The following is a 26330-nucleotide window of genomic DNA, read 5'->3' as shown; positions in this document are numbered from 1 at the left end:
AATTCAATGGCTCAGACACAAGAGGCATGTGGCAGGGTCTACAGTCAATCACGGACTACAAGAAGAAACCCAGCCCAGTCGCAACGAAAACATGTGGTCTCTCCTTCACTGCAGCCGAGGTGAGTAAGACATTTAAACGTGTTAACCCTCGCAAGGCTGCAGGCCCAGACGGCATCCCCAGCCGCGCCCTCAGAGCATGCGCAGACCAGCTGGCCGGTGTGTTTACGGACATATTCAATCAATCCCTATACCAGTCTGCTGTTCCCACATGCTTCAAGAGGGCCACCATTGTTCCTGTTCCCAAGAAAGCTAAGGTAACTGAGCTAAACGACTACCGCCCGTAGCACTCACTTCCGTCATCATGAAGTGCTTTGAGAGACTAGTCAAGGACCATATCACCTCCACCCTACCTGACACCCTAGACCCACTCCAATTTGCTTACCGCCCAAATAGGTCCACAGACGATGCAATCTCAACCACACTGCACACTGCCCTAACCCACCTGGACAAGAGGAATACCTATGTGAGAATGCTGTTCATCGACTACAGCTCGGCATTCAACACCATAGTACCCTCCAAGCTCGTCATCAAGCTCGAGACCCTGGGTCTCGACCCCGCCCTGTGCAACTGGGTACTGGACTTCCTGACGGGCCGCCCCAGGTGGTGAGGGTAGGCAACAACATCTCCTCCCCGCTGATCCTCAACACGGGGCCCCACAAGGGTGCGTTCTGAGCCCTCTCCTGTACTCCCTGTTCACCCACGACTGCGTGGCCACGCACGCCTCCAACTCAATCATCAAGTTTGCGGACGACACAACAGTGGTAGGCTTGATTACCAACAACGACGAGACGGCCTACAGGGAGGAGGTGAGGGCCCTCGGAGTGTGGTGTCAGGAAAATAACCTCACACTCAACGTCAACAAAACTAAGGAGATGATTGTGGACTTCAGGAAACAGCAGAGGGAACACCCCCTATCCACATCGATGGAACAGTAGTGGAGAGGGTAGCAAGTTTTAAGTTCCTCGGCATACACATCACAGACAAACTGAATTGGTCCACTCACACTGACAGCGTCGTGAAGAAGGCGCAGCAGCGCCTCTTCAACCTCAGGAGGCTGAAGAAATTCCGCTTGTCACCAAAAGCACTCACGAACTTCTACAGATGCACAATCGAGAGCATCCTGGCGGGCTGTATCACCGCCTGGTACGGCAACTGCTCCGCCCTCAACCGTAAGGCTCTCCAGAGGGTAGTGAGGTCTGCACAACGCATCACCGGGGGCAAACTACCTGCCCTCCAGGACACCTACACCACCCGATGTTACAGGAAGGCCATAAAGATCATCAAGGACATCAACCACCCGAACCACTGCCTGTTCACCCCGCTATCATCCAGAAGGCGAGGTCAGTACAGGTGCATCAAAGCTGGGACTGAGAGACTGAAAAACAGCTTCTATCTCAAGGCTATCAGACTGTTAAACAGCCACCATTGAGTGGCTGCTGCCAACACACTGTCATTGACACTGACCCAACTCCAGCCACTTTAATAATGGGAATTGATGGGAAATGATGTAAATATATCACTAGCCACTTTAAACAATGCTACCTTATATAATGTTACTTACCCTACATTATTCATCTCATATGCATACGTATATACTGTACTCTACATCATCGACTGCATCCTTATGTAATACATGTATCACTAGCCACTTTAACTATGCCACTTTGTTTACTTTGTCTACATACTCATCTCATATGTATATACTGTACTCGATACCATCTACTGTATGCTGCTCTGTACCATCACTCACTCATATATCCTTATGTACATATTCTTTATCCCCTAACACTGTGTATAAGACAGTAGTTTTAGAATTGTTAGTTAGATTACTTGTTGGTTATCACTGCATTGTCGGAACTAGAAGCACAAGCATTTCGCTACACTCGCATTAACATCTGCTAACCATGTGTATGTGACAAATAAAATTTGATTTGATTTGATTTGAAAAAGTCAAGTGGTCTGAATACTTTCTGAATGACTGTAAATATCTGTTCCCATAGCCCAACTCTGGATTTAAAATAGGTGTTCTGAATACTTTCTGAATGACTGTAAATATCTGTTCCCATAGCCCAACTCTGGATGCAAAATAGGTGTTCTGAATACTTTCTGAATGACTGTAAATATCTGTTCCCATAGCCCAACTCTGGATGTAAAATAGGTGTTCTGAATACTTTCTGAATGACTGTAAATATCTGTTCCCATAGCCCAACTCTGGATGTAAAATAGGTGTTCTGAATACTTTCTGAATGACTGTAAATATCTGTTCCCATAGCCCAACTCTGGATGCAAAATAGGTGTTCTGAATACTTTCTGAATGACTGTAAATATCTGTTCCCATAGCCCAACTCTGGATGTAAAATAGGTGTTCTGAATACTTTCTGAATGACTGTAAATATCTGTTCCCATAGCCCAACTCTGGATGTAAAATAGGTGTTCTGAATACTTTCTGAATGACTGTAAATATCTGTTCCCATAGCCCAACTCTGGATGTAAAATAGGTGTTCTGAATACTTTCTGAATGACTGTAAATATCTGTTCCCATAGCCCAACTCTGGATGCAAAATAGGTGTTCTGAATACTTTCTGAATGACTGTAAATATCTGTTCCCATAGCCCAAATCTGGATGTAAAATAGGTGTTCTGAATACTTTCTGAATGACTGTAAATATCTGTTCCCATAGCCCAACTCTGGATGTAAAATAGGTGTTCTGAATACTTTCTGAATGACTGTAAATATCTGTTCCCATAGCCCAACTCTGGATGTAAAATAGGTGTTCTGAATACTTTCTGAATGACTGTAAATATCTGTTCCCATAGCACCAACTCTGGATGTAAAATAGGTGTTCTGAATACTTTCTGAATGACTGTAAATATCTGTTCCCATAGCCCAACTCTGGATGCAAAATAGGTGTTCTGAATACTTTCTGAATGACTGTAAATATCTGTTCCCATAGCCCAACTCTGGATGCAAAATAGGTGTTCTGAATACTTTCTGAATGACTGTAAATATCTGTTCCCATAGCCCAACTCTGGATGTAAAATAGGTGTTCTGAATACTTTCTGAATGACTGTAAATATCTGTTCCCATAGCCCAACTCTGGATGTAAAATAGGTGTTCTGAATACTTTCTGAATGACTGTAAATATCTGTTCCCATAGCCCAACTCTGGATGTAAAATAGGTGTTCTGAATACTTTCTGAATGACTGTAAATATCTGTTCCCATAGCCCAACTCTGGATGCAAAATAAGTGTTCTGAATACTTTCTGAATGACTGTAAATATCTGTTCCCATAGCCCAACTCTGGATGTAAAATAGGTGTTCTGAATACTTTCTGAATGACTGTAAATATCTGTTCCCATAGCCCAACTCTGGATGTAAAATAGGTGTTCTGAATACTTTCTGAATGACTGTAAATATCTGTTCCCATAGCCCAACTCTGGATGTAAAATAGGTGTTCTGAATACTTTCTGAATGACTGTAAATATCTGTTCCCATAGCCCAACTCTGGATGTAAAATAGGTGTTCTGAATACTTTCTGAATGACTGTAAATATCTGTTCCCATAGCCCAACTCTGGATGTAAAATAGGTGTTCTGAATACTTTCTGAATGACTGTAAATATCTGTTCCCATAGCCCAACTCTGGATGTAAAATAAGTGTAATGAAACTACCATAATCACAGAGAAGGAGTTGAACAACAATTTGTTGAGTGATCATTACTTTGTAAATATTCTCTTCCTCCCTTCTTCCCTCTCTTTTTACCCCATTTATTTCTGCCTCTCTTCCTCACACCCTCTTCCTCCCTTCCTCCCTCTCCTGCACTCCCCCTTTTTTGTTTCTCCCTTTTTCTCTCAATCTCCCCTTGATATGTCCTTGACAATGCGGCAAGCTATTCTAGCACTCCTCCCCCTCTCCCTCTCCCACTGTCTCTTCCTCTCTTTACTTCCTCCCTCCTCCTTTCTTTCTCTTAGATCTCTGTAATGGTGTCAAACTGCAGTAGTGAGTATGTGTGTAATTAAATATTGGTATTGCAGTTCCCAAGGTTAAACGGATCCTGTTCCTGGATGCTGTGGTAAAGTGGTGTTAGTTCTGCGTATCAACTCTTCAAACTGTTGGTCAAACAATGTCTTGAAGTTTACCTCTACAAAAACAATTTAAAAAGGCTATTTCACTGGGAATCTCGAATAACTAATTCACAAACTAGTTTACCAACTCTCTCACTAGCTAGAATTCCATCCAAGAGGAGATATATTTTAATGTGAATATCCCACCATAGATGTTTCCATCAAACTGACTTGTTGGGGATTAAAGGCTTTGTGTGATGACGTAGTACACATGAAAATACCTTTAGTTTCAATGCCCATGTACCAAATAAAAAATACAAGTTAAATGTGTTTCCATGGCATTTTCAACTCTACTGATGGTTCTGTCACTAAAATGAGCCCAGCCTGGCTTTGGAACATGCTCTCTAGCCAACAGCTGGCAGATATAGTGAGGGTATAGCCTACATGATTATTATGGACAAAAGCTAGATCATTTTTACTTAACAGCAGCCAAGCATCAATCATCATGTCTGACTGCCTCACTGACTACCCGACTGACAACCTTACTGACTACCCCGCTGACTACCCTACTGACTACCCCACTGACTACCCTACTGACTACCCCACTGACTACCCCACTGACTGCCCCACTGACTACCCGACTGACAACCTTACTGACAACCTTACTGACTACCCCGCTGACTACCCCGCTGACTACCCTACTGACTACCCGACTGACAACCTTACTGACTACCCCGCTGACTACCCTGCTGACTACCCTACTGACTACCCCACTGACTGCCTCACTGACTACCTCACTGACTACCCTACTGACTACCCCACTGACTGCCTCACTGACTACCTCACTGACTACCCTACTGACTACCCTGCTGACTACCTCACTGACTACCTCACTGACTACCTCACTTACCACTGACTGCCCCACTGACTACCCTGCTGACTACCTCACTGACTACCTACTGACTACCTCACTGACTACCCTACTGACTACCCTACTGACTACCTCACTGACTGCCTCACTGACTACCTCACTGACTACCCTACTGACTACCTCACTTACCACTGACTGCCCCACTGACTACCCTGCTGACTACCTCACTGACTACCTACTGACTACCTCACTGACTACCCTACTGACTACCCTACTGACTACCTCACTTACCACTGACTGCCCCACTGACTACCCTGCTGACTACCTACTGACTACCCTGCAGACTACACTAACTACCCTGCTGACTACCTCACTGACTACCTACTGACTACCCTACTGACTACCTCACTTACCACTGACTACCTACTGACTACCCCACTGACTACCTCACTGACTACCTACTGACTACCCTGCTGACTACCTCACTAACTACCTATGGACTACCCTACTGACTTCCTCACTTACCACTGACTGCCCCACTGACTACCCTGCTGACTACCTCACTGACTACCTACGGACTACCCTACTGACTACCTCACTTACCACTGACTGCCCCACCGACTACCCTGCTGACTACTAACTGACTATCTAACTTACCACTGACTGCCCCACCGACTACCCTGCTGACTACTAACTGACTATCTAACTTACCACTGATTGCCCCACCGACTACCCTGCTGACTACCTCACTGACTACCCTACTGACTACCTCACTTACCACTGACTGCCCCACTGATTACCCTGCTGACTACCTCACTGACTACCTCACTAACTACCCTGCTGACTACCTCACTGACTACCTCACTAACTACCCTACTGACTTCCTCACTTACCACTGATTGCCCCACCGACTACCCTGCTGACTACCTCACTGACTACCAACTGACTACCCTACTGACTACCTCACTTACCACTGACTGCCCCACTGACTACCTACTGACTACCTCACTGACTACCTACTGACTACCCTGCTGACTACCCCACTGACTACCCTGCTGACTACCAACTGACTACCCTGCTGACTACCTCACTTTCCACTGACTACCCTACTGACTACCCTACTGACTACCTCACTGACTACCCCACTGACTACCCTGCTGACTACCAACTGACTACCCTGCTGACTACCTCACTTACCACTGACTACCCTACTGACTACCCTACTGACTACCCTGCTGACTACCAACTGACTACCCTGCTGACTACCTCACTTACCACTGACTACCCTACTAACTACCCACTGACTACCTCACTGACTACCTCACTGAATTCCTCAATGACTATTTACCTAATATTCCACAGACTATTCCACAGACTATTTCATAGACGGCTGTACTGCTATTCAGAGACGGCCTTTTGGCCTCTGGACAAATATACTTGTAGTTGGACCTGATTCGACAGGACAAATATACTTGTAGTTGGACCTGATTCGACAGGTAGGATCGGGCCTCTGCCTGACATACTCAAATCAATGAAATTGACTGACAGAGTGTGTATGTGTGTCTGTCATGTTGTTCTGCTAGAGTAAGGTTGTTCAGTGTTGATCATCTGATACTGTCAGCTGGCCTGAGATCAATCCCACAGGCCAAACAACACAGAAACACACACACGCAGCCACAGACACACACACCCTCCCTACTACCTTACCGTCAATAGTGTTGGTGAGCAGTTTAGTGGCCAGGCCCTCTGAGTCTCCGTATGCCTCCTGTATCTTCTGAATGGCCTCCCCTCCACGGAGCTCCATCAGGTCCCTGAGCTCCTCCACCGTCACCCCAAAATCTCCCTCTACAGCATTGTTACCCTCCCCCTTCCCACCTCCACCTCGGCTCCGGCCTTTAGGGTAGAACTCAACAGCACTGTTAGCCATCTCTCCCATGGTGGCGGTGGTAGACATTCTGACAGACTGGTTTGGTCCTCTTCTCTCTCTGTGGTCTCTATTTCCTTCTCTGGAGAGGTTTCACCCACTCATCTGGAACACACGAGTCCAGACTTACTCTCTCTCTCTCTCTCTCTCTCTCTCTCTCTCTCTCTCTCTCTCTCTCTCTCTCTCTCTCTCTCTCTCTCTCGAGCAGCGAGTGTTTCTGCTTATTTATACCAGCCAGTCACCAAGCGCTGGTCCTTCCTTCTTCTTTCAAGAGTTCTTAGACACAAGTCTTAAACACAGACTTCATTAGCTAACCAGTAGGGTCAGGGGTCAAGGTTTTAACCAGGGACCAGTCAGCAACATCTCAGAAACAACTGACTCAGTTCTTTTTCTAGTATTTTGTTCTCCCACTCTGAGAGATGAGGGCTGCCTCCAGCGTTCTCCCTGTGTCCTTGGCGACTCCACTCTTCACTCTTGTCTCGCTTATGAAGGGGTTGGGGGTTGAGAGAAGGACTAGTGGTAGAACAGACTGGAACCTGGAAAGAAAGAAAGATAGAATTATAACTCATCTCTACAACTAGCAACACACCTGCAACTTGGTGTCAATTGTTTTATGCAACAGCCAATCAAAATGAGGAACTTGGTCCCCTGAGCCACTCCAACCTTCAGAACTAGAGTTCACTTAATTCATGAACTTGTTCTAGTTCGTCTTTATATTCCATTCAGCCATTCCCCTTTCTCTCCATCTTTATCTTCCATTCAGCCATTCCCCTTTCTCTCCATCTTTATATTCCATTCAGCCATTCCCCTTTCTCTCCATCTTTATATTCCATTCCCCTTTCTCTCCATCTTTATATTCCATTCAGCCATTCCCCTTTCTCTCCATCTTTATATTCCACTCAGCCATTCCCCTTTCTCTCCATCTTTATATTCCATTCAGCCATTCCCCTTTCTCTGCATCTTTATATTCCACTCAGCCATTCCCCTTTCTCTCCATCTTTATATTCCATTCAGCCATTCCCCTTTCTCTGCATCTTTATATTCCACTCAGCCATTCCCCTTTCTCTCCATCTTTATATTCCATTCCCCTTTCTCTCCACCTTTATATTCCATTCAGCCATTCCCCTTTATCTCCATCTTTATATTCCATTCAGCCATTCCCCTTTCTCTCCATCTTTATATTCCATTCAGCCATTCCCCTTTCTCTCCACCTTTATATTCCATTCAGCCATTCCCCTTTATCTCCATCTTTATCTTCCATTCAGCCATTCCCCTTTCTCTCCATCTTTATATTCCACTCAGCCATTCCCCTTTCTCTCCATCTTTATATTCCATTCAGCCATTCCCCTTTCTCTCCATCTTTATATTCCATTCAGCCATTCCCCTTTCTCTCCATCTTTATATTCCATTCCCCTTTCTCTCCACCTTTATATTCCATTCAGCCATTCCCCTTTATCTCCATCTTTATCTTCCATTCAGCCATTCCCCTTTCTCTCCATCTTTATATTCCACTCAGACATTCCCCTTTCTCTCCATCTTTATCTTCCATCTTTATCTTCCATTCAGCCATTCCCCTTTCTCTCATCTTTATCTTCCATTCAGCCATTCCCCTTTCTCTCCATCTTTATATTCCATTCAGCCATTCCCTTTCTCTCCATCTTTATATTCCATTCAGCCATTCCCCTTTCTCTCCATCTTTATATTCCATTCAGCCATTCCCCTTTCTCTCCATCTTTATATTCCATTCAGCCATTCCCCTTTCTCTCCATCTTTATATTCCATTCAGCCATTCCCCTTTCTCTCCATCTTTATCTTCCATTCCCCTTTCTCTCCATCTTTATATTCCATTCAGCCATTCCCCTTTCTCTCCATCTTTATATTCCATTCAGCCATTCCCCTTTCTCTCCATCTTTATATTCCATTCAGCCATTCCCCTTTCTCTCCATCTTTATATTCCATTCAGCCATTCCCCTTTCTCTCCATCTTTATATTCCGTTCAGCCATTCCCCTTTCTCTCCATCTTTATATTCCATTCAGCCATTCCCCTTTCTCTCCATCTTTATATTCCATTCAGCCATTCCCCTTTCTCTCCATCTTTATATTCCATTTAGCCATTCCCCTTTCTCTCCATCTTTATATTCCATTCCCCTTTCTCTCCATCTTTATATTCCATTCAGCCATTCCCCTTTCTCTCCATCTTTATATTCCACTCAGCCATTCCCCTTTCTCTCCACCTTTATATTCCATTCAGCCATTCCCCTTTATCTCCATCTTTATCTTCCATTCAGCCATTCCCCATTCTCTCCATCTTTATATTCCATTCAGACATTCCCCTTTCTCTCCATCTTTATATTCCATTCAGCCATTCCCCTTTCTCTCCATCTTTATATTCCATTCAGCCATTCCCCTTTCTCTCCATCTTTATCTTCCATTCAGCCATTCCCCTTTCTCTCCATCTTTATCTTCCATTCAGCCATTCCCCTTTCTCTCCATCTTTATCTTCCATTCAGCCATTCCCCTTTCTCTCCATCTTTATCTTCCATTCAGCCATTCCCCTTTCTCTCCATCTTTATATTCCATTCAGCCATTCCCCTTTCTCTCCATCTTTATCTTCCATTCAGCCATTCCCCTTTCTCTCCATCTTTATATTCCATTCAGCCATTCCCCTTTCTCTCCATCTTTATATTCCATTCCCCTTTCTCTCCATCTTTATATTCCATTCAGCCATTCCCCTTTCTCTCCATCTTTATATTCCATTCAGCCATTCCCCTTTCTCTCCATCTTTATCTTCCATTCAGCCATTCCCCTTTCTCTCCATCTTTATATTCCATTCAGCCATTCCCCTTTCTCTCCATCTTTATCTTCCATTCAGCCATTCCCCTTTCTCTCCATCTTTATCTTCCATTCAGCCATTCCCCTTTCTCTCCATCTTTATATTCCATTCCCCTTTCTCTCCATCTTTATATTCCATTCAGCCATTCCCCTTTCTCTCCATCTTTATCTTCCATTCCCCTTTCTCTCCATCTTTATATTCCATTCAGCCATTCCCCTTTCTCTCCATCTTTATATTCCATTCAGCCATTCCCCTTTCTCTCCATCTTTATATTCCATTCAGCCATTCCCCTTTCTCTCCATCTTTATATTCCATTCAGCCATTCCCCTTTCTCTCCATCTTTATATTCCATTCAGCCATTCCCTTTCTCTCCATCTTTATATTCCATTCAGCCATTCCCCTTTCTCTCCATCTTTATATTCCATTCAGCCATTCCCCTTTCTCTCCATCTTTATATTCCATTTAGCCATTCCCCTTTCTCTCCATCTTTATATTCCATTCCCCTTTCTCTCCATCTTTATATTCCATTCAGCCATTCCCCTTTCTCTCCATCTTTATATTCCACTCAGCCATTCCCTTTCTCTCCACCTTTATATTCCATTCAGCCATTCCCTCTTCTTTATATTCCACTCAGCCATTCTCCCATCTTTATCTTCCATTCAGCCATTCCCCATTCTCTCCATCTTTATATTCCATTCAGACATTCCCCTTCTCTCTTTATATTCCATCTTTATATTCCATTCAGCCATTCCCCTTTCTCTCCATCTTTATATTCCATTCAGCCATTCCCTTTCTCTCCATCTTTATCTTCCATTCAGCCATTCCCCTTTCTCTCCATCTTTATCTTCCATTCAGCCATTCCCCTTTCTCTCCATCTTTATCTTCCATTCAGCCATTCCCCTTTCTCTCCATCTTTATCTTCCATTCATCTTTATATTCCATTCCCCTTTCTCTCCATCTTTATCTTCCATTCAGCCATTCCACATTCTCTCCATCTTTATATTCCATTCAGCCATTCCCCTTTCTCTCCATCTTTATATTCCATTCAGCCATTCCCCTTTCTCTCCATCTTTATATTCAGCCATTCCCTTTCTCTCCATCTTTATATTCCATTCAGCCATTCCCCTTTCTCTCCATCTTTATATTCCATTCAGCCATTCCCCTTTCTCTCCATCTTTATCTTCCATTCAGCCATTCCCCTTTCTCTCCATCTTTATATTCCATTCAGCCATTCCCCTTTCTCTCCATCTTTATCTTCCATTCAGCCATTCCCCTTTCTCTCCATCTTTATCTTCCATTCAGCCATTCCCCTTTCTCTCCATCTTTATATTCCATTCCCCTTTCTCTCCATCTTTATATTCCATTCCCCTTTCTCTCCATCTTTATATTCCACTCAGCCATTCCCCTTTCTCTCCACCTTTATATTCCGTTCAGCCATTCCCCTTTCTCTCCATCTTTATATTCCATTCCCCTTTCTCTCCATCTTTATATTCCATTCAGCCATTCCCCTTTCTCTCCACCTTTATATTCCGTTCAGCCATTCCCCTTTCTATATTCCATTCGCCATCCCCTTTATCTTTATATTCCATTCAGCCATTCCCCTTTCTCTCCATCTTTATATTCCATTCAGCCATTCCCCTTTCTCTCCATCTTTATATTCCATTCAGCCATTCCCCTTTCTCTCCATCTTTATATTCCATTCAGCCATTCCCCTTTCTCTCCATCTTTATATTCCATTCAGCCATTCCCCTTTCTCTCCATCTTTATATTCCATTCAGCCATTCCCCTTTCTCTCCATCTTTATATTCCATTCAGCCATTCCCTTTCTCTCCATCTTTATATTCCATTCATCTTTATATTCCATTCCCCTTTCTCTCCATCTTTATTCCATTCAGCCATTCCCCTTTCTCTCCATCTTTATATTCCCTTTCTCTCCATCTTTATTCCCCTTTCTCTCCATCTTTATATTCAGCCATTCCCCTTTCTCTCCATCTTTATATTCCATTCAGCCATTCCCTTTCTCTCCATCTTTATATTCCATTCAGCCATTCCCCTTTCTCTCCATCTTTATATTCCATTTAGCCATTTCCCCTTTCTCTCCATCTTTATATTCCATTCCCCTTTCTCTCCATCTTTATATTCCATTCAGCCATTCCCCTTTCTCTCCATCTTTATATTCCACTCAGCCATTCCCCTTTCTCTCCACCTTTATATTCCATTCAGCCATTCCCCTTTATCTCCATCTTTATCTTCCATTCAGCCATTCCCCATTCTCTCCATCTTTATATTCCATTCAGCCATTCCCCTTTCTCTCCATCTTTATATTCCATTCAGCCATTCCCCTTTCTCTCCATCTTTATATTCCATTCAGCCATTCCCCTTTCTCTCCATCTTTATATTCCATTCAGTTATTCCCCTTTCTCTCCACCTTTATATTCCATTCAGCCATTCCCCTTTCTCTCCATCTTTATATTCCATTCAGCCATTCCCCTTTCTCTCCATCTTTATATTCCATTCCCCTTTCTCTCCATCTTTATATTCCATTCAGCCATTCCCCTTTCTCTCCATCTTTATATTCCATTCAGCCATTCCCCTTTCTCTCCATCTACCTCATTCTGGTTTGTAGCTCTTTCCTCTCTCGTTCTCGCTGTCTCCTCCACGTCTCCCTCTCAGTGTCCTGGCTGAGGACAGCTATACTCCTGTAGCCCTACTTTCAGACTGGCATCTACAGGGTCACCCCTGCCTTGTCCTGAATCTGGGCCTCTCTCCCTCCCTGGCTGGGTCCTGTCCTATTTAGTCGGTTTGTATGCAATATTAGAACGTTTTTCAGTAGCCTATATGCATATCAACGTATAAAAACAGACTATGCTTTTAATGCCAAGATGTCCTACTCTTTGGCCTTTGCATGTAGTGGGTGGTTGTCTACCATTCAGGAGGTGAATCTACATTTCAGAGCAACAACAGTGTAGCAACAAAGACAGAACAACAACAGATGACACTTCCATAATACAGTTGACCTGTAGCATGGTCCTATTTGTAGCTGACTGTATCCTCTGAGATCTATAAATCTCTGGCTGCTATGGGCTAGTTAGGGGGATAAGGTCTAGCTAGAGGCTAAGGGGAGAGAGGATGTTTCTGGAATGGTCCTGTGTTCTGAATACTACCCAGGGTGTTTCTGTTTGGTGGCCTATAGGCATTGATATGTCATAAGGTGAACGCACCAATTTGTAAGTCGCTCTGGATAAGAGCGTCTGCTAAATGACTTAAATGTAAAATGTAAATGTGATATGTTGGCCATTTATTTACAACATACAATGAATTAGGAAAGTATTCAGACCACTTCACCTTTTCCACACTTTGTTACGTTACAGCCTTAATCTAAAAATGATTGAATAAAACAATAATCAATCTACACACAATAACCCAAAATGACATAACGACTCAATACCCCACAATGACATTATGACTCAATACCCCACAATGACATAACGACTCAATACCCCACAATGACATTATGACTCAATACCCCACAATGACATAACGACACAATAACCCACAATGACATAACGACACAATAACCCACAATGACATAACGACACAATAACCCAAAATGACATAACGACTCAATACCCCACAATGACATAACGACTCAATACCCCACAATGACATTATGACTCAATACCCCAAAATGACATAACGACTCAATACCCCACAATGACATTATGACTCAATACCCCACAATGACATAACGACTCAATACCCCACAATGACATTATGACTCAATACCCCACAATGACATAACGACACAATAACCCACAATGACATAACGACACAATAACCCACAATGACATAACGACACAATAACCCAAAATGACATAACGACTCAATACCCCACAATGACATAACGACTCAATACCCCACAATGACATAACGACTCAATACCCCACAATGACATAACGACTCAATACCCCACAATGACATAACGACTCAATACCCCACAATGACATAACGACTCAATACCCCACAATGACATAACGACTCAATACCCCACAATGACATAACGACTCAATACCCCACAATGACATTATGACTCAATACCCCACAATGACATAACGACTCAATACCCCACAATGACATAACGACTCAATACCCCACAATGACATTATGACTCAATACCCCACAATGACATAACGACTCAATACCCCACAATGACATAACGACTCAATACCCCACAATGACATAACGACACAATAACCCACAATGACATAACGACACAATAACCCACAATGACATAACGACTCAATACCCCACAATGACATAACGACTCAATACCCCATAATGACATTATGACTCAATACCCCACAATGACACAATACCCCATAATGACATGATACCCCATAATGACACAATACCCCATAATGTCATATTGACACAATACCCCATAATGACTCAATACCCCATAATGACAGAATACCCCATAATGACACAATACCCCATAATGTCATATTGACACAATACCCCATAATGACTCAATACCCCATAATGACACAATACCACATAATGACATAATGACTCAATACCCCTTAATGACTCAGTACCCAATCATGACACAATACCCCATAATGATACAATACCCCATAATGATGCAATATCCCATAATGACACAATACCCCATAATGACATAATGACACAATACCCCATAATGACATAATACCCCATAATGACAGATTGACTCAAAACCCCATAATGACATAATGACTCAAGACCCCATAATGACTCAATACCCCATAATGACTCAATACCCCATAATGACTCAATACCCCATAATGACTCAAGACCCCATAATGACACAATACCCCATAATGACTCAAGACCCCATAACGACACAATACCCCATAATGACATAATGACACAATACCCCACAATGACATAATGACTCAATACCCCATAATGACTCAATACCCCATAATGGCACAATATGTACAGAGACAAAGTACATATACCCCATAATGGCGTCAGTACAGAGACAAAGTAGAATCTCAATTCAACGGCTCAGACACAAGAGGCATGTGGCAGGGTCTACAGTCAATCACGGACTACAAGAAGAAACCCAGCCCAGTCACGGACCAGGATGTCTTGCTCCCAGGCAGACTAAATAACTTTTTTGCCCGCTTTGAGGACAATACAGTGCCACTGACACGGCCTGCAACGAAAACATGCGGTCTCTCCTTCACTGCAGCCGAGGTGAGTAAGACATTTAAACGTGTTAACCCTCGCAAGGCTGCAGGCCCAGACGGCATCCCCAGCCGCGCCCTCAGAGCATGCGCAGACCAGCTGGCCGGTGTGTTTACGGACATATTCAATCAATCCCTATACCAGTCTGCTGTTCCCACATGCTTCAAGAGGGCCACCATTGTTCCTGTTCCCAAGAAAGCTAAGGTAACTGAGCTAAACGACTACCGCCCCGTAGCACTCACTTCCGTCATCATGAAGTGCTTTGAGAGACTAGTCAAGGACCATATCACCTCCACCCTACCTGACACCCTAGACCCACTCCAATTTGCTTACCGCCCAAATAGGTCCACAGACGATGCAATCTCAACCATTTGAATACCACATAATGACATAATGACTCAATACCCCATAATGACTCAGTACCCAATCATGACACAATACCCCATAATGATACAATACCCCATAATGACTCAATACCCCATAATGACACAATACCCCATAATGACATAATACCCCATAATGACATAATGACTCAAAACCCCATAATGACATAATGACTCAAAACCCCATAATGACATAATGACTAAATACCCCTCTCTCGGAGGACCTGAGCCCTAGGACCATGCCCCAGGACTACCTGACATGATGACTCCTTGCTGTCCCCAGTCCACCTGGCCATGCTGCTGCTCCAGTTTCAACTGGCCTGGGCCCTAGGACCATGTCCCAGGACTACCTGACATGATGACTCCTTGCTGTCCCCAGTCCACCTGGCCATGCTGCTGCTCCAGTTTCAACTGTTCTGCCTTACTATTATTCAACCATGCTGGTCATTTATGAACATTTGAACATCTTGGCCACGTTCTGTTATAATCTCCACCCGGCACAGCCAGAAGAGGACTGGCCACCCCACATATGCTCTCTCTAATTCTCTCTTTCTTTCTCTCTCTCTCGGAGGACCTGAGCCCTAGGACCGTGCCCCAGGACTACCTGACATGATGACTCCTTGCTGTCCCCAGTCCACCTGACTGTGCTGCTGCTCCAGTTTCAACTGTTCTGCCTTATTATTATTCGACCATGCTGGTCATTTATGAACATTTGAACATCTTGGTCATGTTCTGTTATAATCTCTACCCGGCACAGCCAGAAGAGGACTGGCCACCCCACATAGCCTGGTTCCTCTCTAGGTTTCTTCCTAGGTTTTGGCCTTTCTAGGGAGTTTTTCCTAGCCACCGTGCTTTTACACCTGCATTGTTTGCTGTTTGGGGTTTTAGGCTGGGTTTCTGTACAGCACTTTGAGATATCAGCTGATGTACGAAGGGCTATATAAATAAATTTGATTTGATTTGATTTGATTTGATTTTGATTTAGTGACTCAATACCCCATAATGACTCAATACCCCATAATGACTCAATACCCCATAATGACTCAAGACCCCATAATGACACAATACCCCATAATGACACAATACCCCATAATGACATAATGACTCAATACCCCATAATGACTCAATACCCCACAATGACACAATACCCCATAATGACAATATGACTCAATAACCCATAATGACATATTGACACAATACCCCATAATGACACAATACCCCATAATGACGCAATACCCCATATGACACAATACCCCATAATAACATAATAACCTATAATGACTCAATACCCCAAAATGACACAATACCCCATAATGACACCATAACCCCAAATGACACAATACCCCACAATGACACTATAACCCATAATGACATAATGACACAATAGCCCATAATGACACAATAGCCCATAATGACTCAACACCCCATAATTACACAATACCCCATAATGACACAATACCTCATAATGACACCATAGCCCAAAATGACACAATACCCCACAATGACACTATAACCCATAATGACATAATGACACAATAGCCCATAATGACATAATGACACAATAACCCATAATGACTCAATACCCCATAATGACATAATACCCCATAATGACACAATACCCCATAATGACTCAATACCCCATAATGACATAATGACTCAATCCCCCATAATGACTCAATACCCCATAATGACTCAATACCCCATAATGACTCAATACCCCATAATGACTCAATACCCCATAATGACACAATACCCCATAATTACACAATACCCCATAATTACACAATCCCCCATAATGACTCAATACCCCATAATGACTCAATACCCCATAATGACTCAATACCCCATAATGACACAATACCCCATAATTACACAATACCCCATAATGACTCAATACCCCATAATGACACAATACCCCATAATGACTCAATACCCCATAATGACACAATACCCCATAATGACTCAATACCCCATAATGACTCAATACCCCATAATGACACAATACCCCATAATGACACAATACCCCATAATGACTCAATACCCCATAATGACTCAATACCCCATAATGACACAATACCCCATAATTACACAATACCCCATAATGACTCAATACCCCATAATGACACAATACCCCATAATGACACAATACCCCATAATTACACAATACTCCAAATTGAGCTCAGTTGCATCCTGTTTAAATTGATCATCCTTGAGATGTTTCTACAACTTGATTGGAGTCCATCTGGGATAAATTCAATGAATTGGACACAATTTAGTAAGGCACACATCTATCTACATAAGGTCCCACAGTTAACAGATCTGGGGAAGTACCACAAATATTCTGCAGCATTGAACATTTTGTTAAAAATCGCGCAACATTTCCGCGCCCTGCTACTCATGCCAGGAATATAGTACGTTCATATGGTTAGAATGTGTGGATAGGAAACACTCGGACGTTTTTAAAACTGGTTAAATCACGACTGTGGCTATAACATAACGTGCGTTACATCGGAAAGCGCAGGAAAACCTGATCACAGAAAATGGAAATAAATATCCTTGCGCCACTTCCAGCAATTGTTCACAGTGAGCCGAATTAGATAAGACCGAGCATTCAACTCCCACAGCATCCCCATGTTGTCTAGAGTCTTGTGAATTGAATCATCTTTGATTCTTGGTTGAACCGAAACAGGGGAACCACTTACCTCCAGTCTCCGCCCAGATCATTTGGAAGAGCTCTCTCGTGAAATTTTTTCCAAGACGACAGCTAATGATTTTTACATCGCCTCATGATGATTTTTATCGCTTATTAACGTTTACTAATACCTAAAGTAGCATTACAAACGTATTTCGAAGTGTTTTGTGAAAGTTTATCGTCTACTTTTTGAATTTAAAAAAATGACGTTACGTTGTGAAATCGCAGTTTTTTTCGTTTATCACACAGTCTACATATAACGATATCTTGGCTTTATATGGCCTAATTTAATCGAAATAAAGACCCAATAGTGTTTATGGGACATCTAGGAGTGCCAACAAAGAAGATGGTGAAAGGTAATGACTGTTTTCTATTTTATTGTGCGGTTTGTGTAACGCCGAAATGCTAATTATTTTGTTTACGTCCCCTGCTGTGCTTTTGTGTTGTAGTGCTCGGTTCAACCAAGAATCAAAGATGATTCAATTCACAAGACTCTAGACAACATGGGGATGCTGTGGGAGTTGAATGCTCGGCGACAGCATGAGAAGCTATTATCTGATAGCATGCACCAATACACTACATTTACATTTAACATTTACATTTAAGTCATTTAGCAGACGCTCTTATCCAGAGCGACTTACAAATTGATACCTACAAGCCCGTATTAACCAACAATGCAGATTTAAGAAAATACAAAAAAAACATTTGTATTAAAAAGTAGGAGATAAATAATATCAAATAAATCAAGAGCAGCAGCAAATAACAATAGTAGGGTTATAGGGTCAATGTGGAGGCTATATACAGGGTATTACGGTACAGAGTCAATGTGGAGGCTATATACAGGGTATTACTGTACAGGGTCAATGTGGAGGCTATATACAGGGTATTACTGGGTCAATGTGGAGGCTATATACAGGGTCAATGAGGAGGAGGCTATATACAGGGTATTACGGTACAGAGTCAATGTGGAGGCTATATACAGGGTATTACGGTACAGAGTCAATGAGGAGGCTATATACAGGGTATTACGGTACAGAGTCAATGTGGAGGCTATATACAGGGGGTACCGGTACAGAGTCAATGTGGAGGCTATATACAGGGTGTTACGGTACAGAGTCAATGTGGAGGCTATATACAGGGTATTATGGTACAGAGTCAATGTGGAGGCTATATACAGGGTATTACGGTACAGAGTCAATGTGGAGGCTATATACAGGGTATTACTGTACAGAGTCAATGTGGAGGCTATATACAGGGTATTACGGTACAGAGTCAATGTGGAGGCTATATACAGGGTATTACGGTACAGAGTCAATGTGGAGGCTATATACAGTGTATTACGGTACAGGGTCAATGTGGAGGCTATATACAGGGTATTACGGTACAGAGTCAATGTGGAGGCTATATACAGGGGGTACTGGTACAGAGTCAATGTGGAGGCTATATACAGGGGGTACCGGTACAGAGTCAATGTGGAGGCTATATACAGGGGGTACCGGTACAGAGTCAATGTGGAGACTATATACAGGGTATTACTGTACAGGGTCAATGTGGAGGCTATATACAGGGGGTACCGGTACAGAGTCAATGTGGAGGCTATATACAGGGGGTACCGGTACAGAGTCCATGTGGAGGCTATATACAGGGTATTACTGTACAGGGTCAATGTGGAGGCTATATACAGGGTGTTACGGTACAGAGTCAATGTGGAGGCTATATACAGGGTGTTACGGTACAGAGTCAATGTGGAGGCTATATACAGGGTGTTACGGTACAGAGTCAATGTGGAGGTTATATACAGGGTGTTACGGTACAGAGTCAATGTGGAGGCTATATACAGGGTGTTACGGTACAGAGTCAATGTGGAGGCTATATACAGGGTATTACGGTACAGGGTCAATGTGGAGGCTATATACAGGGTATTACGGTACAGAGTCAATGTGGAAGCTATATACAGGGTATTACGGTACAGGGTCAATGTGGAGGCTATATACAGGGTATTACGGTACTGAGTCAATGTGGAGGCTATATACAGGGTATTACGGTACAGAGTCAATGTGGAGGCTATATACAGGGTATTACGGTACAGGGGCAATGTGGAGGCTATATACAGGGGGTACCGGTACAGAGTCAATGTGGAGGCTATATACAGGGGGTACCAGTACAGAGTCAATGTGGAGGCTATATACAGGGGGTACTGGTACAGAGTCAATGTGGAGGCTATATACAGGGGGTACCGGTACAGAGTCAATGTGGAGGCTATATACAGGGTATTACGGTACAGAGTCAATGTGGAGGCTATATACAGGGTATTACGGTACAGAGTCAATGTGGAGGCTATATACAGGGGGTACCGGTACAGAGTCAATGTGGAGGCTATATACAGGGGGTACCGGTACAGAGTCAATGTGGAGGCTATATACAGGGTATTACGGTACAGAGTCAATGTGGAGGCTATATACAGGGTATTACGGTACAGAGTCAATGTAGAGGCTATATACAGGTTATTACGGTACAGAGTCAATGTGGAGGATATATACAGTGTATTACGGTACAGAGTCAATGTGGAGGCTATATACAGGGTATTACGGTACAGAGTCAATGTGGAGGCTATATACAGGGTATTACAGTACAGAGTCAATGTGGAGGCTATATACAGGGTATTACGGTACAGAGTCAATGTGGAGGCTATATACAGGGTATTACGGTACAGAGTCAATGTGGAGGCTATATACAGGGGGTACCGGTACAGAGTCAATGTGGAGACTATATACAGGGTATTACGGTACAGAGTCAATGTGGAGGCTATATACAGGGTATTACGGTACAGAGTCAATGTGGAGACTACATACAGGGTATTACGGTACAGAGTCAATGTGGAGGCTATATACAGGGTATTACAGTACAGCGTCAATGTGGAGGCTATATACTGGGTATTACGGTACAGAGTCAATGTGGAGGCTATATACTGGGTATTACGGTACAGAGTCAATGTGGAGGCTATATACAGGGGGTACCGGTACAGAGTCAATGTGGAGGCTATATACAGGGGGTACCGGTACAGAGTCAATGTGGAGGCTACATACAGGGTATTACGGTACAGAGTCAATGTGGAGGCTATATACAGGGTATTACGGTACAGAGTCAATGTAGAGGCTATATACAGGGTATTACGGTACAGAGTCAATGTGGAGGCTATATACAGGGTATTACGGTACAGAGTCAATGTGGAGGCTAAATACAGGGGGGTACCAGTACAGAGTCAGTGTGGAGGCTATATACAGGGTATTACGGTACAGAGTCAATGTGGAGGGTATATACAGGGGGTACCCGTACAGAGTCAATGTGGAGGCTATATACTGGGGGTACCGGTACAGAGTCAATTGTGCGGGGGTACAGGTTAGGGCAACGGTGTCGAGGTAATTGCGGTAATTTATACACGTAGATCGAGTTATTTAAAGTGACCATGCAAAGACAATAACAGACAGTAGCAGCAGCATAGAAGGGGGGGGGGGGTAATGCAAATAGTTTGGGTAGCCATTTGATTAACTCTTTAGGAGTCCCATGGCTTGGGGGTAGAAGCTTTTTAGAAAGCCTCTTGGTCGTAGACTTGGAGCTCCGGTACAGCTTGACATGCGGTAGCAGAGAGAACAGTTTATGACTAGGGTGGCTGGAGTCTTTGACGATTTTTAGGGCCTTCCACTGATACCGCTGGTATAAAGGTCCTGGATGGCAAGAAGCTTGGCCCCGGTGATGTACTGGGCCCTTTGAACTACCCTCTGTAGTGCCTTGCGTTCGGAGGCTGAGCAGTTGCCATACCAATCAGTGATGCAACCAGTTAGGATGCTCTCGATGGTGCAGCTGTAAAATCTTTTTAGGATCTGGGGACCCATGCCAAGTCTTTTCAGTCTCCTGAGGGGGAATAGGCTTTGTCATGCCCTCTTCACAACTGTCTTGGTGTGCTTGGAGTCGTGCCTGGCCGTGCAGTCATGAGTGAACAGGGAGTACAGGAGGGGACTGTGCATGCACCCCTGAGGGGCCCCCGTGTTGAGGATCATTGTGGCGGATGTGTTGTTACCAACCCTTACCACCTGGGGGCGGCCTGTCAGGAAGTCCTGGATACAGTTGCAGAGGGAGGTGTTAAGTCCCAGGATCCTTAGCTTGGTGATGAGCTTTGAGGGCACTATGGTGTTGAACACTGAGCTGTAGTCAATGAATAGCATTCTCACATAGGTGTTCCTTTTGTCCAGGTAGGAAAGGGCAGTGTGGAGTGCAATAGAGATTGCAACATCTGTGGATCTGTTGGGACGGTATGCGAATTGGAGTGGGTCTAGGGTTTCTGGGATAATGGTGTTGATGTGAGCCATGACCAGCCTTTCAAAGCATTTCATGGCTACAGACGTGAGTGCTACGGTTGGTAGTTATTTAGACAGGTTACGTTCTTGGCCACAAGGACTATGGTGGTCTGCTTGAAACATGTTGGTATTACAGACTCGGTCAGGGAGAGGTTGAAAATGTCAGTTAAGACACTTGCCATTTGGTCAGCGCATGCTCACAGTACATGTCCTGGTAATCCTTCTGGCACTACAGCCTTGTGAATGTTGACCTGTTTAAAGGTCTTACTCACATCGGCTGTGGAGAGTGTGATCACACAGTCTTCCGGAGCAGCTGATGCTCTCATGCATGTTTCAGTGTTACTTGCCTCGAAGCGAGCATAGAAGTAATTTAGCTCTTCTGGTAGGCTCATGTCACTGGGCAGCTCTCGGCTGTGCTTCCCTTTGTAGTCTGTAATAGCCAACGATTCAATCTTAGTCCTCTATTGACGCTTTGCCTGTTTGAAGGTTCGTCATGAGGGAATAGCGGGATTTCTTATAAGCTTCCGGATTAGTGTCCTGCTCCTTGAAAGCAGCAGATCTCCCTTTTAGCTCAGTGTGAATGTTGCCTGTAATCCATTGCTTCTGGTTGGTGTGTACGTATAGTCACTGTGGGGATGACGTCATCGATGCACTTATAGATGAAGCCAGTGACTGATGTGGTGTACTCCTCAATGCCATCAGAATATTCCAGTCTGTGATAGCAAAACAGTCCTGTAGTTTAGCATCTGCTTCATCTGACCACTCTTTTATAGACTGAGTCACTGGTGCTTCCTGCTTTAATTTTTGGTTGTAAACAGGAATTAGGAGGATAGAATTCTGGTCAGATTTGCCAAATGGAGGGCGAGGGAGAGCTTTGTACGCGTCTCTGTGTGTGGAGTAAAGATTGTCTAGAATTGTTTTCCCTTTGGTTGCACATTTAACATGCTGATAGAAATGAGGTAAAACTGATTTAAGTTTCCCTGCATTAAATTCCCCGGCCACTAGGAGCGCTGCCTCTGGGTGAGCATTTCCTGTTTGCTTATGGCGGTATACAGCTCATTGAGTGCAGTTTTAGAGCCAGCTTCTGTCTGTGGTGGTATGTAGACAGCTACGAAAAATACAGATGAAAACTCTCTAGGTATAGTGTGGTCTACAGCTTATCATTAGATACTCTACCTCAGGTGGACAAAACCTTGAGTCTTCCTTAGCTACAGTGCACGACCCTAAGCACAAAGCAAAGACAATACAGGGGTGTCTTCAGGACAAGTCTCTGAATGTCCTTGATTTGCCCAGCCAGAGCCCAGAGTCAAACCCGATGTAACATCTCTGGAGAGATGCTCCCTATCCAACCTGACAGAGCTTGAGAGGATCTGCAGAGAAGAATGGGAGAAACTCCCCATCCAACCTGACAGAGCTTGAGAGGATCTGCAGAGAAGAATGGGAGAAACTCCCCATTCAACCTGACAGAGCTTGAGAGGATCTGCAGAGAAGAATGGGAGAAACTCCCCATCCAACCTGACAGAGCTTGAGAGGATCTGCAGAGAAGAATGGGAGAAACTCCCCATTCAACCTGACAGAGCTTGAGAGGATCTGCAGAGAAGAATGGGAGAAACTCCCCATTCAACCTGACAGAGCTTGAGATTATCTGCAGAGAAGAATGGGAGAAACTCCCCAAATACAGATGTGATATTTCAGCTTTTTATCTGAATACTTTCTGAATGCACTATATATCTGGTATATAAATATATAACTGATATACGTACAGCTGATATACAGTAACAGTCAAAAGCTGTCATCAAGGCAAAGGTTGGCTACTTTGAATAATCTAAAATTATAACTATATTTAGATTTTGTTTTACACTTTTTTGGTTACTTCATGATTCCATATGTGTTATTTCATATTTTTGATGTCTTCACAATTATTCTGTAGAAAATGTAGATAAAGAAAATCCCTTGAATGGGTGTGTCCAAACTTTTGACTGGTACTGTACATATTGTTAATAAATTGATATACATACAGCTGGTATGTATAGCTGATATACAGTACCAGTCAACAGTGGTGACACTGTCAGTGATTTATTTAGAATTCAAAGCACACTTAACCAGCATGTCTACCACAGCATTCTGCAGTAATACGCCATCCCATCTGGTTTGCGCTTAGTGGGACTATCACTTGTTTTTCAACAGGACAATGACCAAGGCTGTGTAAGGGCTATTTGACCAAGATGGAGAGTGATGGAGTGATGCATCAGATGACGTGTCCTCCACAATCACCTGACCTCAACCCAATTGAGATGTTTTGGGATGAGTTGGACAGCAGAGTGAAGGATAATGTGTGAACTCTTTCAAGACTGTTGGAAAAGCATTCCAGGTGAAGCTGGTTGACAGAATGCCAAGAGTGTGCAAAGTTGTTATCAAGGCAATGGGTGGCTACTTTGGAAAATTATAAATTGTAAATATATTTAGATTTGTAAAAGAAGAAAAAGTAAAAGGGTTTCTACATGATTCCATAGGTGTTATTTCATAGTTTCTATGTCTTCACTATTATTCTACAATGTAGAAAATAGTAACAAAATAAATAAAAACCCTTGAATGAGTAGGTGTGTCCAAACCTTTGACTGGCACTGTAAATATAACTGATATACAAACAGCTGATAAATAAATATATAGCTGATATCCATTACTGATTTATACTGAGTATTCAAAACATTAAGAACACCTTCCTAATATTGAGTTGCACACCTTTTTTGCCCTTAGAACAGCCTCCATTTGTCGGGGCGTGGACTGTACAAGGTGTGGAAAGCTTTCCACAGGGGTTCTGGCCCACGTCGACTCCAATGCTTCCCACAGTTGCGTCAAGTTGACCGAGCTAACCGGGCAATCTGCATTGTGTCCCACCACCCACCCCCCCTCTTTTACGCTACTGCTACTCTCTGATACTTTTATAGCCTCGCTACTGTATATAGCCTGTCATTTTACTGTTCTTTACCTACCTATTGTTCACCTAATACCTTATTTGCACTCTTGGTTAGAGCCTGTAAGTAAGCATTTCACTGTAAGTTTGTATTCGGCGCACGTGACAAATAAACTAAATAGATTTGATTTGATGTCCTTTGGGTGGTGGACCATTCTTGATACACACAGGAAACTGTTGAGTGTGAAAAACCCAGCAGCATTGCAGTTCTTGACCCACATACACAATCCATGTCTCAATTTTCTCAAGGTTTAAAAATCCTCCTTTAACCTGTCTCCTCCCATTCATCTACACGGAATGAAATGGATTTAACAGGTGATTAAGGGATCGTAGCTTTTCATCTGGATTCACCATGGAAAGAGAAGGTGTTGTTTTGTTCACTGTTATGTAGTCTACTGTGTGACACTTCCTTCCTCTATATCTCTGTCTATCTCTCACTCTCTGATCTCACACACACAAACACACTATGACAGAAGCACCAACCTACCCGGACAGCGTGATCACAGGGGCAAATAAAATGCATTAAAGAACTGTTTGACCTCCTACAAAACACGCACACGCACGCACGCGCGCACGCACGCACGCACGCACGCACGCACACACACACACACACACACACACACACACACACACACACACACACATATGTATTCATATACACACACACACAGATGCACATACACACACACAAACATGCATAGGCTACACACCACTGACTCACTGTACAGGCCGAGCTCAAGGACACAGAGACGGAGGCAGAATCCCGTTAATGCGCCTGGAAGCAGAGAATCTACTAAAGTAACAGAGCTGATTCCGTTATCGCTTGGTCCATACGTTGATATTGATCATGATGATGAATATTGTCCCCTTGAAGATCCGCTCTGTCTGTCTGATTGATCTCGCTCAGCAGTGGGGCGCAGAGAGACAAGACGCAGAGGTG

The 26330-nt window shown here is 43.5% G+C and overlaps 1 protein-coding gene across 1 annotated transcript in view; it reads right to left on the bottom strand.

Moving 5' to 3' along the window:
- The window catches only part of atp2b4 (ATPase plasma membrane Ca2+ transporting 4), a gene marked incomplete at its 3' end in the record, with an annotated part of 28044 nt that extends 21096 nt beyond the window's left edge, over positions 1-6948 (bottom strand). The window contains exon 1 of the mRNA XM_065015027.1: positions 6702-6948. Within this exon, the coding sequence (XP_064871099.1) occupies positions 6702-6948 (247 nt within the window). The remainder of the gene's footprint in view (positions 1-6701) is intronic.
- Between the last annotated feature and the right edge of the window lie 19382 nt (positions 6949-26330).

This window comes from Oncorhynchus nerka, unplaced genomic scaffold (genome assembly GCF_034236695.1).
Source record: "Oncorhynchus nerka isolate Pitt River unplaced genomic scaffold, Oner_Uvic_2.0 unplaced_scaffold_1773, whole genome shotgun sequence".
NCBI classification, from domain to species: domain Eukaryota; kingdom Metazoa; phylum Chordata; class Actinopteri; order Salmoniformes; family Salmonidae; genus Oncorhynchus; species Oncorhynchus nerka.
Note: the sequence above shows the minus strand (reverse complement) of the source record. Positions and strands in the feature narration are given on the sequence as shown.